Source organism: Ornithorhynchus anatinus, chromosome 20 (genome assembly GCF_004115215.2).
Source record: "Ornithorhynchus anatinus isolate Pmale09 chromosome 20, mOrnAna1.pri.v4, whole genome shotgun sequence".
Classification (NCBI taxonomy): Eukaryota; Metazoa; Chordata; class Mammalia; order Monotremata; family Ornithorhynchidae; genus Ornithorhynchus; species Ornithorhynchus anatinus.
Window position 1 is genome coordinate 25,456,033 of NC_041747.1, and position 19,222 is coordinate 25,475,254.

Consider the following 19,222-nt stretch of genomic DNA (forward strand, 5'->3'; position numbering starts at 1 on the left):
CAACTGGGGAAGAGCCTCAGGGTTTCCATGCTAGAATCTTTATTTTTTTTAAATGGACACTATAATGAGGCAGAATAAAGAAGCTAAGAGACCAACTTTCATTGGCATTTAAATTAGGAAGATCCAATTCCCTTTAATTTTATCACTACAGCATTGGTGAGATTGCCACAAATTTCCAACATTTGAGTATTATGCAGTATAATAAATGAAAAGTTTAGTTGTAATGAATGCATGTAAAGATAAATTGCCAAGTTGCTAAAAGATTTAGGTGACAAGGTGAGAAGCTTATGAAGCTTGTTAAATACTTATATATGGAAAAATATTTTTTGTAAATGTTGTAAAAGTTTGCTTCTGAATGAATATCTCCCTGTCCTGTAAATACAAATTTTGTTATAGTAAACTCTCAGTTATCCAAAAGAATCAGGATTTACTCTACCTCAAGTAACCAAGTTTCCCAGTTCTTGCATGATATTGAAAACCCATCATTGAACAATTACAAATAGCATAGCTATTTTAGAGAGCTTACTGAAAAATGTTTTCATTTAGTGAAACAATAAAAGATAAGTATATACCTTTGTATTGTATATCTGTAACAATGATATTTCCAGTAAACTGTAGCTGCTCTGAGCTATAACTAGGGTGCTTAATCATCTAGCGAGTCTAGAGATTGAGGTTGATTTGTTTCCTTTTCAGTCATTCCGTTGATGACACGGACATCACATTTGATGTCCAGGAATGTGCAGGTGGCCACATATGAGGAACTCTTTGGAGATGTCAGCATCTTGGCCTAGTGGATAGAGCACGGGGCTGGGAGTCAGAAGGACCTGGGTTCTAAATTCCTGCTCCACCACTTGTCTGCTCTGTGACCTTGGGCAAATCACTTTTCTCTGTGCCTCAGTTTCCTCACCTGTAAAATGGGGATTAAGATTGTGAGCCCCATGTAGGGCATGGGTTGTGTCATAACTGATCAATTTGTACCTACCCCAGGACTTTATATAGTGCCTGGCACACAGTAAGTGCTTAACAGATGCCATGAAAAACAAATCAGGCAATGCAGGAACATCAGCGTGAGGCAAAGAGGAGGAGGTGGAATGTCAACATAGGTGAGGATTTTGCTCGTGCATATCCTTGAACAGTTCCTTATATGTGCCTGTTCCCAAAACTCTTGTTTCTTTCAGCAAGATCAAATGGTTCACGCCTCCTGAGCAGAAGAAGAAGATTTCCCCAGGAAATTTACGGAGTGAGTGGATCCAGTGATTCGCAGTTTGGATGCATCTGTATTTAGCTACTCCTGCACCTCATCTTCTTGCAGCTGGGTGACTCATTCAAGGGAAGGTCCTAACACCTCCAGGATCCTTTCCAGAGCTTTTCTTCACCTTCTAGCAGGCCCTTCAAACGTCCTTCATCAGGATGACCTGTCTTCAATTGAACCGCCAGATCGTATCTTCCTTCAGACTCTTCTCGATGTAATCTTCTTCGCCATATCACATGGAGGAGGGTGGCCTAATGGAAAGAGCACGGCCTGGGAATCAGGAGGACTGGATTCTGATCCCGGCTCCATCACTTGCTTCTTGGGCACATCACCTAATTTCTCTGTGCCTCAGTTTTCTCACCTGTAAAAGGGCAATGGGGTGGCATTGAGGGGTGAGATGAGGGGTCAACGGTAGTCGTTCCGGAAGAAAGGGACATGGCGGCTAGTAGAGGAGAGCAGGGGCCTCTGGGAAACGCCGGGGTGCTGCCAGGGATGATTGGCGGTGGTCAGCGAGAGAAAACATTTGTATCTGGTGCCACAGCTCCTCCTGAGGCCTGCCAGGGCCCAAAATCACCTCAAATCTGGACCAACAGCACAGTGCAGCCTCCCTTGTGGTGGTGGCGGAAGAACTTTCATTCAGACCCGGCCCTGCCAGCAAATTTCCTTTCACCGGAAAAGAGGCCTGGCTCATTGCCGCTTATTTTCACTATAGAGTATGGAACGATATCTGGTCAAAGAACAGCTTCAACTCCACTCCTTTCTCGCTGCCCGGTGTCTTCCGTGACCCTCAATCGTGTGCTGTTTTGTCTCCCTACCTCCTGACAGGGAAAGGGAAAAATGGATTACTGCATCTGATGTTTGGCTAACTGAGAGTTCACCCTTATTTGTGGAACAAGTTTATGGTCCATCTGTTGCCTGATGTGGGAGGATTGGTGATTTTTTTTTTTTAAGAACTCAAACTGAAAAGCCAAACATGAAAATATTTATATTGTTTGGTTCAGTGTGGAAACAGCTGGTGGTTCAGCAACAGGCAGGTTAGAAAAAATTAATACTGCAGAAAGAAACTGAGGAGGAATGTGAAAATATTTCTCAAAAAAAAAAATTGTTTCTAAAAGGACTAAAATGTCTGAATATTTTCCTAGCTCTAGTCTTTGGATGGGTCTGAATAGTCCAAGTGAAGTGGAGGACTGAGCAATTATTTGGTTGACTTGCTACATGTGCTCAGCCCAAACAGATAATTCAGTCCCCCAAAAATCCAATTTAGGGCTCGAATTGTCCATTTGGGTTGGATAAGTGGAGCAAATAAACGTGATAATACTTCAAATCTCCAACCTGGTTGGAGTGTGCAACACAGACTAGTCTCATCTCCTCAGGAATAATGAAATTGGCCAGATTTCTAAATATAGAAATCTAGCTCAAGTATCCGGTAGGATTTGTAACTGAGTCTTGTCTCCAGATCATTTTGGCTTCTTTTAAATAACTGGGATTTCTTTTTGAAAAACACATATTATCTTCACATGATTTGATAATCAGTCAATGGTATTTATTGAGCACTCACTGTGTTCAGTGCTTGGGAGATTATGATACAATAATGTTTTTTATAAATCCTAAATCAGAGTAAACTGTATACCATCGATATTTAGTTAAAATATAGTTTTTGTACACTGTATAATTGAATAATGTCCAAAGTAACATTGGAATTCCCTGGAGGGGATTTTAGGGAAGAATTTGATGCTTTATGGAGAAAACAGTGGGAATAGAATTACTAATGAGGAATGTGAAAAGAGCCTGTACTATTATACCATGAATTAAATTGGGCAATAGATTGGTAGCATGGTGGTTTGTCACTTTTGCTTTGAATTTAAATAAAATCATGGCACAAACTGCCTCAAATTATACTGACTTCCAGTGATTTTGAAAAAGTTACATGATCTTTTGCCTGCGGGCTTATGTGGCATTTTTGGCTTTGCCGAATGGTCTCATCTAATTGGGCAGGTTTAGGTATTGTCTTTCTTGAAGTCAAAGGGATGGATTCCTTCCAGTCCAAAGATTTTAAGATATCCTAATAGGCAAAAATCAATAGACTGTTAAAAAATGGCTCAATATTGCAGTGGTTTTCCTTTTGCCTATGTGTCTTGCATTATTTTCAGGGGATGCCGCAAAGGGGTGGAAAAAAAAAACAGGACAAGGTGCAAGGGAATAATGTCGCTTACCTCCCCACCCCAACGACGGTCCTAATGACTGAACTTTACTGGAGAATGCCATTTCAAACTTTCAATTAGGCTCTTTTTCTAACAGACATCATGGTTTCTTCCAGTTAGGCAAAATTACTGCTGTGATTTCAGGAAATTAAATCAATAAGAACATTCTGTGTTCAGAAACTCACACTAACCACATTGAAAGTAACCTGCTGTAGCTATTAAAATTCAGAGGAAGACGAGGAGGAAAGAAAAGGTAAGTATGCAAGAGCAGGTCCCAGGAGGGGATGTGTCCCAGGATGGGGAGGGGTGTCCCGAAGTGAGAATTCCAGGGAGGGGGTGGTGATGAAATGTCTCCAGTGTCAATGTGTGTACTGGATCAGGGATTTTAAAGGCAAGGAAGAAGGCTTGGGAAGCCGTGGCCTAAAGGAAAATGCGTGGGCTTGGGAGCCGGAGGATGTGGGTTCTAATCGGGGCTCCGCCACTTGCCTGCAGCGTGACCTTGGGCAAGTCACTTAACTTCTCTGGCCCTCAGTTTTTTCATCTGTATAATGGGGATTCAAATCCTGTTCTCCCTCCTTCTGGTGGGCCTGGCGTCTGACCTGATTATCTTGTAACCTCCCTAACGCTTCATCCAGTGCTTGGCACTCGGGAAGCGCTGAAACAAAAACCACAGTTATTATTACTATTTGATTTCCAGAATGGATTTAGACCGTGGGAGAATGTGACTGTTAAGCATATCGCATTTCAAGCAGTTTTAGAAACTCAGCCTGCCTACGCTCTTTGGCTAGAGCTCCACAGCCAAAGGAGAGAACTTTCGTCCAGCGGGAGCCTACCTTGACACAGCGTGACGTGGTGTCAGAAGCAACGGTTGGGCTCAGGCCCAGATGTAAGAGTTACCTCACAGGCATTACGTAACATTGAATTTTGCAAGAACAAAACTCCCATGTCATAGGAGTGTATATGTACTCTAGAATTTGCTTCCTAAATTGCACTACTGACTACGGTTGGAGATCAACGTTCCTATATCAGAGAAGAAAAGAAACATGTTTATTTCCTCTTCACCTTGCACTGTGTTTGATATATTTTCAGTTCTTGGTGGAGCTTCTGGCTTTCATCGTGGAGCTTGCTTCTGCTCAGTGCCATTTCACTGACAGTAGACCTTAATTTATCAATCACCGACTCATCTTCCTCCGCCGTTGCATTGGAAGCACCTGGTTCATCCGGAAAACGTTCAAGGTTGGAGAGACTGGCACCTTCCAGACATTTTTTCTTACCGGTTAAGTGGGTTTGATATCTCTGTGCCTGTTTCTGTAAAACAAGATAATGGCATAAATGAAATGCAAGGATAATATTTTCAGACTGACACAATGCATAAGAAGCAGAGAATTTATTCTTCAACATTAGGAGAAAATTCCTGACAGCCATACTAAACTGTGAAATCACACCACCCTCCGAGACATCTGCAACAAGAGTGGATAAAGACCTACAAACTATAGGTTAGAAAAACTTTTTAAATGACGGCCCATTTGGTTTTTATTTTCCTTCTCCAAAAATCTATGCTCATATATGAAGTCATTAAAGAATATTCAGATTGGAGAGAGGATGGGGCTGGGAGTCAGCAGAGCTGGATTCTAACCCCTGTACTGCCACTGACCTACTGTGTAGTATAAGTGACTCCGCCACTTAGCTGTGTGACTTTGGGCAAGTCACTTAACTGCTCTGTGCCTCAGTCACCTCATCTGTAAAATGGGGATTGAGACTGCGAGCCTCACGTCGGACAACCAGATTACCTTGTATCTACTCCAGTGCTTAGTACGGTGCTTGGCACATAGTAAGCGCTTAACAAATACCATCGTTATTATTATTATTATAATTATAATGGCCACACATCACTTAACCTCCTGGGATCCAATATCCACTCCTCTAAAATCAGAATAAGAGCCCTGCTGTTCCTACCTTTTTGACTGGGAGTAACACGTGGGATGAGGGCTGCATCCTATCTAATTATGGTGTACCCACCCCAGTGCTTAGCACAGAGGTTGGCACATAGCAGGCACTTAGTGCCGTAATACATTTTTAAAAATTAAAAAAGGAAGAACTGATGGTTTCCCGGAGCAGTGCTCCCATTCTGTTTTCATTGGGGGGATTCCTAATGCATGAGGAGCTGCCTGTTTGGACTACGTCCTCCAGACGTTTCTGGCAGTGAGACAGTGGAGGGGTGAAAAATATGGTGGCATCCCCATTTCAGATTCTGCTATTTTTAATATGAATGAGGATGAGCCACTCTGCTCCCAAGTTTAGGACCTTTATGTTCACATGCTCACTGAAAATAAAGACGGTGGCCCCCCGAAAGTCTTGGGGCACACCAGGAAATTTCCCAAGTGACTTCATGGTGCTGTGGAAAGCCAACTGGAAGCTCCTTCCAAGATACTCACTCATTCATTCATTCCTTCAGTTTTATCTACTGAGCGCTTACTATGTGCAAAGCACTGTACTAAGCACTTGGGAGGGTACAGTACGACAGTCGTACTGCAAACAGATGTTAACTAATAATAAGAATAACTGTAGTACTTGTTGAGGACTTACTATGAGCTAAGCACCGTACTAAGCACTTGGGAGAGTACTATATGACAATAAACAGATGTTAACTAATAATACGAATAATTGTAGTACTTATTGAGGACTTGTTTTTTTGATGGCATTTGTTAAGCGCTTACTATGAGCCAAACACTCTTCTAAGCGCTGCGGGGATACTAGGCAATCAGAATAATAATAATGTTGGTATTTGTTAAGCGCTTACTATAATAATGTTGGTATTTGTTAAGCGCTTACTATGTGCCGAGCACTGTTCTAAGCGCTGGGGTAGACATAGGGGAATCAGTGTGCCGAGCACTGTTCTAAGCACTGGAGTAGACACAGGGGAATCAGGTTGTCCCACATGGGGCTCACAGTCTTAATCCTCATTTTACAGATGAGGTCACTGAGGACTAGAGACGTGAAGTGACTTGCCCAAAGTCATACAGCTGACAAGTGGCATAACCGGGATTAGAACCCATAACCTCTGACTCCCAAGCCCGGGTTCCTTCCACTGAGCCACGCTGCTTCTCTAAGTGCTTACTATGTGCTTAGCACAGAAATAGATACTTGATAATCAGGTCAGACACAGTCCCTGTCTCACTAGTCATGATATTTTTCCTTTAATTTTCTTTAAGCCAGAAATTTGGTGAAGTATTATACCTGAAATAGATTACATTTCTCAGACAACAGTTTCTGTTGGGCATCCAGAGAAAACAAATAGTGCTGATATAATGTCTCTTGCTTGTCCCATTCCTCTGATTTTGTTTTAAATTCCTACAGAAAAAAAATGAACACGAGTTTAATCCATTCAAGCATTTTGGAAGGCAACTGATAACAATACATGCTTAAACAAAGATACAATATAATAATGATAGTATTTGTTAAGTGCTTACTATGTGCGAAGCACTCTTCTAAGCACTGGAGTTGTCCCACGTGGGGCTCACAGTTTTAATCCCCGTTTTACAGGTGAGGTGACTGAGGCACAGAGAAGTTAACTAACTTGCCCCAAGTCACACAGCTGATTAAGTGGCGGAGCCAGGATTAGAACCTATGACCTGTGACTCCCAAGGCCATGCCCTTTCCACTAAACCACGATGTTTCCTGTCCCACATGGAACTCGCAGTGTAAGGGAGAACAGGTATCTTATTTTAATTTTACAGGTGAGAAAACTTTCCCTGAGGCCCCACCAGAAAAAGTTCTGGATCTGAGCCTGCGTAATCCCACCTAATTTTGGGATAAAGGGGTCAAACTTTTAGTTGCTCAACATAAAAAAGTATTTCAATAAATGTGGTTTTGAGAATTATAACTTCTTTTAACGCTACTTCACTCCTATCAAATTTGCAGAAATGTTAAAAAAAAAAGGAAAAACTTTGACTCCAGAAAATTGTCTCGCATTTATTAAAGCATCAATTCTTGTTGAACGAATCAAATTACCTCTTTAGCTAACATTTCTCTTGAAGTGTTATTTATCTAAGTAAACTGGTACATAAAATGTACGCAAATTGCAGAAACTTGTACTGCTTGGAGCACTTTTGAAATACATATCATTTAACTGTTTTATCCTAATTGATGGCTCAGTTTGACCTGGTTAAGTGCTAGAATTCTGGGAAGACCCCATCTCTTACCTGCCCCCTTTTCTCCCCACTTACGTTCCATCGAATCAAAATTACCACTGGCCAATGTTTCTTCCCTTAGCGTTTCAAGGGAAAGCATGATTCCAATTTGAAACTGGGATTGTTGACGTTTCACCATTTCTCATGTGCCTTCACAAAGGAAGTTGTGACAATAAAATGGTTCGAATCCATGCAGCAGTTCATCCAAAGATGGTTTGACTTTACGCTCTGCCTTATTTCCAACTGAACTGTCACACTCTGGCCCACCACCCTAAACTTTGGAGGGCCCAGGATCCTGTTCAACAAGGCTGAATTTTCATTATATTTCATTAGTAGTTCCCTTACAGTTCTCCGCCTTTACGCTTGAAAATGCATAAACCTGGGGGACAAGGGAGGTCAGCCACCTAGGACAGATCTATTCAGGTCCAGTGTCCCTTGAGTCTTCACCCTCGACTTTATTTTGCACGAATGTGACAGTTATATTGTTAGATTGTACTCTCCCAAGCTCTTAGCAGTGTGTTCTGCACACAGTAAGCGCTCAGTAGATATGACCGACTGACTCAGGTCCTCCCTCCCCACACAAGCCAGCACTCACCCCTCTTCTATAAGCTTTTAGACGGAAAGTAGTTATAGTTTTAGTTACAGTTTAGTTATAGCTGTTAAGCAGTTACGGTGTGCAGAGCACCGTACTAATCAGTGGCATTTATTCAGTGCTTACTATGTGCGGATCACTGTACTAAGAGCTTGGGAGAGTACAACGGAACAGAGTGGGTAGACACGTTTCCAGCCCACAGTGGACTTACTAAGTATCGGGAAAAAAAATACGCAGCTGGAAATTAGACATAAACCCCGTCCCTCTAGGGACAACACAAGCTATGAAGTGTGTCAGCTTTAAGGAAACAGCAATGCTGGGCCCTCCCAAGAAATTGAGAGTTCCTCTAGGAGCTGCACGTTCAAACTCTACGTCTCCCACCGTTCAAAGTTTTCAATTTTGAGGGAAGGGGAAATAAGGGGTATTTTGTCTTCGCCACCTCCCTGCCACTGTACTGAAAGGGGCCCCGACTGGAAACCCCGTTCAATGACCCCCTCTGCAATATGAAAAATGACTGTTACGGGGGCTGCTCAAGAGTGGGCAGTGTGCTTTCTTAGTACAGTGCCTCCTGGCTGGGTCTCTTCCTTACAGTAAATTAATTTAATTTCACTTCGGTTGATTCCGCAGCCAAACATCAATACCCTGATTTAGAAAGTGAATACTACTGCTTAAAGCCAGAAGGATGAAGCATTTTGTATTTCTAATTCATGAGTTTCTGAGAATATGCGGTGAAATTTTATTTGTTTTCGTTTCATAAATCCATAACTGGTTTTACCAACGGTCTTTAAATTTTAACAGTAGAGTTCAGCAGCATTATGGAGAGCTTCCGCATAAATCAAGGCTTCATTACTTTTTGAAATATATGAAGTATTGATAAAGTTAAATCCTATATATCAACCAAATGGCCAAAGCATATTTTGCAGATGAAGGTCTTTGTATTTATCACCCTTCTGTTCGCTGATTTTTACAAATTGGGTAATATGAAAGGGTTACCGCTAGTGTGAAAATGTGTACTGCTAATTTTAGAGTTGAAATTAAGTAATATAAACAAATCTGTGGCTATTAAGCAAAAATTAATTTGTATTTATTTCTATTTAGAACTGCCACAGGTTCTAATCTTGGCAGAGCTGACTTAATCATCCATATTTAACTAGTCAGCAATACTATTATTCAGCCCTTTCCCCAAAGGAAATGAAATCATCTTGGAAAATTAATCTTCCTCAATACACCACACACAGATTCGAAGTCTAAGTACTTCTGCGGTTGATAGGCAAAAGGCAGCTTTCCATTTTTCCATAGAGTTACTGAAGATGTTAATTTATATAAGGATCTCTATGATTTTCCTTGTGAGAATTACTAATGACTATTACTATTTTTCCATAGAGTTACTGAAGATGTTAATTTATATAAGGATCTCTATGGTCTTCCTTGTGAGAATTACTAATGACATTTTTTTCCTAAAAGATTTCTCAAATTTCTAATTTTTATGCAGTCATAAATTGAAGTCTTAATATTGTCAGGTCTTGCAGGAAAGCCTATATTTTCAAAAGTAGGAAAATTCGGCCCAGCTTTACAAGATGACAATATGAATTGTTTTAGAAGAGACAGGTGAAAGCATGCTCAAATTGTTTAATTATTTGCCTATTAAATTACTGAAAAGCTCATTCTTAATCAAGGAGTCACCTCATGCAAAGTCTGAGGGAAATAAAAGTTTTATTTTTAGGACTGGGGCAGGCAAGTGAGAAGATTTCCAATACCCAAACTCAAAGACAGTGGAATAACAAACATCGTTACAGCATTGGTATTGTTCCAAGGCCTCGGTGACTTATTGAAGCCCCATCAGAAGCTGGGATGATCGCTACAGCAACAGATGGGGAAGCGGTGTGGCCTAGAGGAAAGAGCACCGGCCCGGGAGTCAGAAGTCCATGCTCTGCGCTTGTCTGCTGTGTGGCTTTGGGCAAGTCATTTCACTTCTCTGTGCCTCAGTTGCCTCATCTGAAAAATGGGGATTAAGACTCTGAGCCTCAGGTGGGTCATGGATTTAATCCACCCAGATTAGTTTGTATCTACTCCAGTGCCTAGTATACTGTCTGGCACATAGTAAGTGCTTAAATACCATTCTATTTGTATTGTACTCTCCCAAGCGCTTAGTACAGTGCTCTGCATGTAGTAAGCACTCAGGAAAAACCACTGATGGGTGATGGATTTTAAAAAACCCAAAAAACAGAGCATGCGGGTTGCCCAGTTTTCTCTGGAGTAAGATAGTGGTAGTTTTTTTGTTTGTTTTTTTTGGGGGGGGGCGGGGTTTGGCTAAAGCAGCCACCTTCCCACCATTCCCTTCTCCCAGCTGCGGGTCCTTCCAGGTTTCAGACTTCTCCCCATCCCAAGGTGGGGGCTGCAGGGGCATGTGGCAATCACACGATGCTGATTTTCCAGAGGTCCCATTCCAGAAACTCAGGGTTAGATGGTAAACTCGTAATGGGCAGGGAACGTGTCCTCTAATTCTGTTTTACTAAACTCTCCCAAACCCCCATTATCGTGCTCTGCCCATAGGAGGTGCTCAATAAATACCAGTGACTGACCATGTTGCTGCTTTGTTACATTTCTCCTCCCACTGCCTTGTATGTTGCCTTCACACTTGTATCTGTACTCTTTATTCACTCCTTTCTCAGCCCCACAGCACTTAGGTACATATCTGTAATGTATTTAATCTGTTCATTCATTTCATCTTATTTTTTGGGTGCTTATTGTATGCAGAACACTGTACTGAGTGCTTGGGTGAGTGTGATATAACAATAAACAGACATAGTCCCCACCCAAAAGGAGCTTACAGTCTAGAGGAAAATCAAGTCATGTCTGTCTCCCCGTTTAGACTGTAAACTTGTTGTGGGCAGGGAAAGTGTCTGCCAACTCTGTTGAACTGTGCTTTTCTAAGCACTTAATACAGTGCTCTGCACATAGTAAGCCCTCAGTAAATATGATTGATTGACTGATTTCTGCATGTTAGGCATGATTTGTAGGTATTACTAATACAATTTCTTTAGGTGCTGTGACCACAGCATTCTCATGTGCCACGCCTAAAGGTTTAACAACTTACATTCACGGACCAAAACGAATCCTAAATAAAAACATAAATGGATATTTAAAAAAGAATAATCTTACCTCCAATTTGCGGTTTAAATTTCCTAATCCAAATGGTGTTTCTTCAGTCAGTGACTTCTCTCTAAGAGCACTGTCTTGTTTGTCTTGGTGTAATTTCAACTTTTCATAACTGTTCGTCAGTTTAGAAAACTACCGATAGAGGGGGGAAAAATAACATTTTAGTATGCCCGCTTCTTATTTTTGCCTAAACGTGGCTGTACTTTAAGGGCATTGCGTTTTAGAATGGTCGTAATTGACAAGTTCAGTAAAGTTTAAATATTCCAATCAATGTACCAGTAATTAAAACTAAATTATTGAAGGCAAACAAGATTGATTTGATATAGATTTGATATTTCATTCACTGTAATTAAGCAGAGATTCACTCCACAGTTGTGTTTTCACATATGTAGCAATTTCTTATATTCAAAACAAGTATTTTTACTTTTGTTTAGTGCCATCTTGTGTTGAAATTTTTATTTCAATAACTAGACTTAAAGAATGATCAGTTCATAATTTAGGAAAAATATAGGATTTCCTTTACTCTAAAGATAAAATTGGCTGAAATAGCCATGTTATTTTAATTCCAATGATAGAGATGAATGTACTTGTGACTGTTTAAAATTAGATCATTGTTTCTAATTAGCAAGATTAGTTGAATCCTTTTCTTAATTCCATACTATTTTTGATCTCTGCCTCTCCAACCTTCATTGGATCGAGTAAAACAAAGATTTCTTTCTTTGCAAATTTACTTATTCAATCTTAACAACGGTACCTTCGCCTGATGCTAAGAAACACACAACCTCTATATATGAAAACAAAAAAATTGTGATGGCAAAATGAGGCCAAATTTCCCTTGCTAACCTCGAAACAAGTGCTTAGCACGGTACTCTGCACACCGTAGGAGCTCGATGAATAACCCTGATGGATATACTGCAAATTCCCTTACTTGAGATTTCAGAGTGTGAAGTTCTCCCTGGTACTTCTGACTCATATCGTAGTTATGCTTTTCCAGGTGGTTTAATTTCTGTTGAAGTAGCCCCACCTACATCGAAAATACACAGCATTGAAATTCCCCCTGATTACCTGCGGGGGAATGAGCCACTTGGCCGACTCTCAGTGCATCTTCGCACCCTGCTCAAATCCCCAGAGAGCTGCTGGCACTGATTAGCTGCTCTGAAGTTATTTCCTCACCCTCCCTCCTCTTGCCACCATCTCTGCCCCCGGGCTCCCAGACTCACACCAACAAAACCCCCCTAACACTCACCTTTTTCAGAGGAAACGAATCTTTCTAGCTGCCGGAGGTTGCCCTTTGGCTCTGGGAAGCTACAGCAAGGGTCAAGCACCATGGCAAAATGTAGATTCTATTTCTCTAGAAGTTAAACTCTAGGATTCCCTACACTCAAGAAGAAGCAGGATCACTTAGGTTTGGCTGTTGGGGAAATCTATGTCAGCCTTTGCAAGCATCTGGGATCAGGTGGAAGTTTCTAGTAGGGGAAGGAAAGGTTTAGGAGTATTACAGCTACATATTTCTTTGGAGAGAGGTACTCAGAACAGAGCACTGCACCCAGAGGTGCTCAATAAATACCCTCACTACTTTTACAAGTGTGGATTTTCAGCTGTTTCAATATCCACACTGGCTATCCTCCATTAGGCCAGGTAATTAAGGGCATATCCGGCTTCAATTTACCTCCTCTAAATTTCTATGGACAGAAATTAGCAAACGTTCAGAAGAAAGGTGCAGTTTCTTACATACAAGGGGTAAATATTCTTATTGTAGTTCTTAAACCAAGATACTAATTTTACTTACAAACCACCCTGCCCCCAAATTTCATTAACACTAATCCACTCTGCATGAAATAGGACAGAACCATGTGGTTATATAATGAAAACGCTTTAGCACATGATCATGAGATTTTAAATTAAGGATCACAACCTTCTGAAGCTGTGGTTTTTAACATTTTCAACCCCTCACATCGAACACAAACGTTCTGCCCTCTGGGGAGACACGGTGTTAGAAGCAGCCCCAAATTCGGTGCAGGATAAACCCAAATTCTGCTCTGGATTCTAAGACTTATCTGCTACCTTCACTAAGGCAGAAGTCCTATTGGCATCCTCCAGCTTCATTTAGGCTCCCATCACTTCAATGAGGGCTTTGCCTCAGTAAAGTCTGCAAAGCAGTTCTCACTGCATAAAGACAACAACAACAACAAAATAGACTTCAAGAGGGGCATTTGAGGGCAGTTTGCATGATGTTAATTCATCTGTTAACTGATGTTGCCTCGGTTACCTCATCTTTAAAATGGGGACGAAGACTGTGAGCCCCTCGTGGGGCAGGCACTGTGTCCAACCTGATTAGCTTGTATCTACCCCAGCGCTTAGAACAGTGCTGACACATAGTAAGCACTTAAATACCATTATTATTATTATTATTATTATTATTATTATTTTGACAGCTTCTGCCTGGAGGGATAGCAGTGAGGGAAACTGGGGAAGAGATACCCTTTAATTGTCCCCTGCATCCATTTCCACTGCAGGGAACAACCACCACCCCAAGCAAATGAGAAGTTTTGGACGTCATTTCAGCTACTTGGTTATAAGCCCCTCAGAAAGGACTGTCCTCTTTGTGTCATCATTTCTCCATAGCCAAATCAGGTACACGCAAATAAGGGTTTATCCTTTTGCTCCGGATTGACTGTACTTCCAGGAGTCTTTAAGACGGCCATACCACACAACCGAAAGCAGCCTGGCCTAATGGAAAGAGCACAGGCCTGAGAGTCAGAAGACCTGGGTTCTAATCTCGGCTCTGCCAGTAGCCACGGCTGTGTCACCTTGGGCAAGTCACTTAATTTATCTGTGCCTTAGTTTCCTCAATTGTCAAATGAGGATTCAAAACCTGTTTCCCCCCCTACTTTGGCTGTGAGCTCCATGCGGGAAATGGACTTTGTCCAACCTGATTAACTTGTCTCTTCCCCAGTGCTTAAAACAGTGCTCGACACATAGTAAGGGCTTGACAGATACCTTAAGTAAAATAAAAATAAATAGTCATCTCTTTTAAAAAAAGGAGTTTTTCTTTCTCTACTCTGGGTTGTCCAATCTCAGGGCAAGCTAGGAGCTGTTCAGTGACAGTGCGGGGTCCACTTAACTGTCCAAGGACTCTGTACAGAGGAATGCAGTTAGCGGGTTAATCTGACTGGCGTTTCATTTGCATGAAGACTGAGGACGGAGTTGATAAAAAATATAACTTAGATGCTCCAGGATACTAGACTACCTCAGCTTACTCTCATTAGTCAGGTGACTCTCCTTAAAAACATGTCCTCCCTTTGTCTTGGAGACCCAATCTCCCTAAGCAGGATTTTTTGTCTGGGGAAGGCAAATTAAAGTTTTTGTCAGTTAATAAAACCCTTGGCACCTTTTCTTTTTCATAACTCTCCCGACATTGTTAACGACAGAGGCTTGCAACCTTGGTGCAATTTTGGACTCATTTCTCTCATTTACTTCCCCTATTGGGGCTTTTTCTAAGACTCGCCAGGTCTTCCTTCTACATTTCCCAGATCCCTGCGCAGTCCTGGTACAGCTACTCATTACTTTCCAGATGTATTCCTCTGACAGACTCTTTTCTGATCTCTCTGCCTCTAGCCTCTCATCTTATAGGCAGCTGAGGAACAAATCTCCAATTGTCCCCTGTTTCTTTACCTGGAAAACAAAAGACTCCTGACCATCAACTTCAAGGGCTACCATTACCTGACTCCTACTTTCCTAACTGGTCTCTTCTCCTGCTACCCGCCCCCATCCCCCTTCATTTATTCACTCATTCAATCGTAGGTACTGAGTGCTTACTGTGTGCAAACCACTGTAAACTAACTTCTTAATGGTCACTTCCTTACACCTCTCCCACATCTGAGCTCATGCCTTTCCCCTGGCTGGAAATGTCTGAAGCCTTCCTAAAAATTCACCCCTTCTAGGAGGCATTCCTTGATTAATGCCTCAACCTTCCTGGCAACCGCTTCAGCCATGACTTATCTGTTATTCATTCATTTTTGTCTTCTATTTATACCTTTTCTCTCATTACCAGGAGTCTCGCTTTCCCATTAAACAACACCTGAAATTCCAGGAAGGCTTTCCTACTTGGAAGAGAAAGGACAATTTCTCTCTGAACCCACTCTGCTTAAGCACATAAACGCTTACCCTCCCAAACCCCCACGTTATTCATCATTCCATAATTCAAATACCTCACTGATTTAATTCAGTGTACTTTGTCAGTGTTCATTCATTTATCTCTATGCTCTTAATGTTTCTACCTTTTATCCACTTTGTCTCTCTGAAACTGTAATCTCCTAGAGGACAAGAATCACATCGATTTAATTTTCTTTGTAGAGTACCCAGTCCCAAACCATCTGCAGTTGTTTTTGATGATAAATACAGATACTAAAGTATTCTGTGGAAAAACAAATACTGCTCTTTCAGACCTGAGAAATTAATGATTTTTAAGGGATGCATTCAGTACCTCTTGATTTTTTTTATCCAAACAGTTGTGTGCGTTTGCTATTTCTTGATCTCGAAGATTCAAATCTATCTCCAAAGCTTGCATCTTCCTGTCCCAATCCAGTTTCTTGTTGCTAACCATGATCTTAATTTGTTCCATTAATTCCTGGAGCTCGAATGGACATGGAGAAGGACTAATAATTAAAGCAAGGAAAAACAGATTTTAAAATACTGAAATGAGAAAATGGAAAGAACATTTGTTATTCAACTGATTTAAATAGCTTTTGTATTTTCCTGTCCTTAGTCCCTCAAATAGCTTCAGGGTTGAAAGTTAGAAGGCAGTTTTTTCTCACAACAGTCTCACTTTTGAACAAAACAGATTCATCCCCAGAAAATTTGAACAATCAGATGAGAGGTGGGGTGAGAGGTGAGGTGTGCCTTCCAGGGTACATCTTACTCTGACACATCCCAGGGGGATCTTAGGAAAACTTTCCATGGATCAGCATGAAAAAAAGAGGTAACCAGGAGGTATCCTCCATTCAAACTCTCACTTGGTTTATGCCATGGGATTCCTCTAACTAAAAATTGTGCTTTCTTTATATTCTGCCTCCCCATGTTGGATTGTTAGTTTCCCTGAAGGGCGAGAAAACATCCTCCATCTTTTCTGATCCTTCTTCCTCCATGCTAGGTACAATACGATACCATACACATAGCAAGCACTTAGTAAATGATCGATGATGATCAGGAAATGGTGTCTGAAAAATGGTATAACTTTCTGGATGACAGCTATAACATTTTGATTTCTCCTTTTATGCATTTATTTTAACACTTTTCTTCTTAAATTATTTCCCTTTCCTCAGACAATAGAGCTGCTGTGTCAATCTCGAAGTTAATTTTCAAACACTGACTTTAAAGAAAAAATACCTTTAACACTGAAAATTCAAGTTGATAGAAACAGAAAAGGGAATAGTTTAGGATTCCTTTCCCTTTTAGGATTCAGATTTGAGTGAAAACTTCACTTCCATGAAGGAGAAACCCAAATCTTATGAACTCTATCTGTTTGGCCAGGGAATCCTCAGTGACCAGGAGGATGCTTATGCGTGGTCGAGCTGTTATCACTGGGATGGGGAGAGCAAGCAGGGCCAGGGACCCTCTACACGTTTGCTACAGTGGAAGACCTCATGGTCATGGGCCTTAGAAGCAGCATGGCTTAGTGGGTACAGCACAGGTTTGGGAGTCAGAATAATAATAATAATAATGTTGGTATTTGTTAAGTGCTTCTTATATGCAGAGCACTGTTCTAAGCGCTGGGGTAGATACAGGGTAATCAGGTTGTCCCATGTGAGGCTCACAATCTTCATCCCCATTTTACAGATGAGGTCACTGAGGGCCTTCTCTGAGGCCCTCGCAGTCACACAGCTGACAAGTGGCAGAGCCGGGATTCGAACCCATGAACTCCGACTTCCAAGCCCGGGCTCTTTCCACTGAGCCATGCTGCTTCTCAAGTCATGGGTTCTAATTCAGGTTCCGCCACTTGTCAGCCGGGTGACTTCGGGCAAGGCACTTAACTTCTCTGTGCCTCAGTTACCTCATATGTAAAATGGGGATTAAGACTGTGAGCCCAAGTGGGACAACCTGATTACCTTGTATCTACCCCGGGGATTAGAACAACACATGGTACAAAGTAAGCACTTAACAAATACCATTATTATTAATATTATTATTATGGGCTACTTCCCTGACTAGGAGTTCTACTGCTGTCAATCAGTGGTGTTTATTGAGTGCTTTCTCTGTGCAGAGCACTGTACTAAGCACCCGGGAGAGTACAATACAACAGAATTGGTAGACTTTCATTCAATCCTATTTATTGAGCGCTTACTGCGTGCAGAGCACTGTACTTTTCCCTGCCCAAAAGGAGCTGTGGGGAATAATTATTTAATTATGGTATTTGTTAAGCACTTACTATGTGCCAAGCACTGGGGTAGATACAAGCTAATCAGGTTGTCCCACAGGGGGCTCAGTCTAAATCCCCATTTTACAGATGAGGTAACTGAGCCACAGAGAAGTTAAGTGGCTTGCCCAAGGTCACACAGCAGACAAGTGGCGGAGCCGGGATTAGAACCCACATCCCCTGACTCCCAAGCTTTTCACTAAACCACGCTGCTTCCCAGAATATCCATTCTGAACCCCAGGAGCCCTGAGGATTTCTCTGATTGCTACTGAACGGTTGAGAGTGGGGATTCCTGTCTTCTGGAATCTTAATAAGAATAATTTTGGAGTGGATGGTTCAGGGTGACCTCTGGAAATAAGCTGAAGTCTCTAGTCTAATGAAGCGTTAACAACCCTGCCCAATTTCACATCATCTGCAATGTGATTAGCATTATTATAGATTCCTTGATAAAGGCTGTCAATAAAGGTATTGAACAGAAAGAGCCCCAGGACTAATCCCTCTGGGTCACCTCTCAATATAAACCCCAGGTTGACATCAAGGCATTGATAACTCATTCTCCTTTGGGACCGATCCTGGAGACAGCTATATTTCCACTAAACAGAGGTAAGGAAAAAAAATCACTATTTTCCCAACTTATCAGTGAGACTGTCACGTGGGAAGAATCGAAAGCCTTACTGAAATCTAGGTAGATTATACCTATCGCTTCCCCTATTCTATGAGGAAATTAAACTGGTCTGATACAATTTTCTTTGCACAAAGTCATACCGGTTTTAAATTATTCAAGCTGGCTGCAAATTTATTGTTGGATGATTGCTGCTTGAAACCACTAATCGTCCCCATTGTAGATACATTCTTGACGAAATGAGAAAATGATCTCCTGGGGAAGGTAATTTTAAGTTGAACTTATTAATTGAGGGTGGGACTCAACAGGAAACTGAGCTGACTGGGCCACCCAGAAAATGAGGAGTGATAAAAACTACAGAAACTGTTCGGTGACAAATGTTTTTTATCTCATGGAAGAGACCCGGCTAAAATTCATCACAGAGTAGAAAGCGTGACAGCTAGAGAATCACATTTTCCCTTGTTTGGATGTCAATAATTCCGAGTCACTAGCAGCAGCATTTATTTAATGCCTACTATGCTCAGAGCAATGTACCAGATGCCTGGAAACACACAATAAAGATAAAATATAATTCTTTTCCTTGTATTTTTATAGTAGGGCTTTTACCAAGGTGTCACCCCTATTCTAGGCAGCTTTGGCTTTATTGCAGAATTTTCCATCTGTTGGCCTTCCGAACAACCTACACCGTTCTGTTCTAGTCCTCTAATTATGAGTCCTCTAATCCTCTAGACTGTAAGCATGTGCTCTCTACTGTACTAAATGCTTGGGAAAGTACAAAACAACAGAGTTGG

At 41.4% G+C, this 19,222-nt stretch overlaps 1 protein-coding gene across 10 annotated transcripts in view; it reads right to left on the minus strand.

Annotated features, from left to right (window-relative positions):
- DEUP1 (deuterosome assembly protein 1) overlaps positions 1-19,222 on the minus strand; it is a 62,236-nt gene that overhangs the window by 33,102 nt on the left and 9,912 nt on the right. For 8 of the 10 annotated variants that reach the window (XM_039914951.1, XM_039914956.1, XM_039914953.1 and 5 more), the window contains 5 exons: positions 15,881-16,052; positions 12,323-12,418; positions 11,398-11,526; positions 6,691-6,804; positions 4,516-4,761 (listed from right to left, as the gene is read on the minus strand). In XM_039914951.1, coding sequence (XP_039770885.1) covers positions 4,516-4,761; positions 6,691-6,804; positions 11,398-11,526; positions 12,323-12,418; positions 15,881-16,052 — 757 coding nt within the window. Of the gene's footprint in view, positions 1-4,515; positions 4,762-6,690; positions 6,805-11,397; positions 11,527-12,322; positions 12,419-13,458; positions 13,561-15,880; positions 16,053-19,222 lie in introns of those variants that run through there. The other 2 variants (XM_039914957.1, XM_039914952.1) reach the window with 2 other exon arrangements.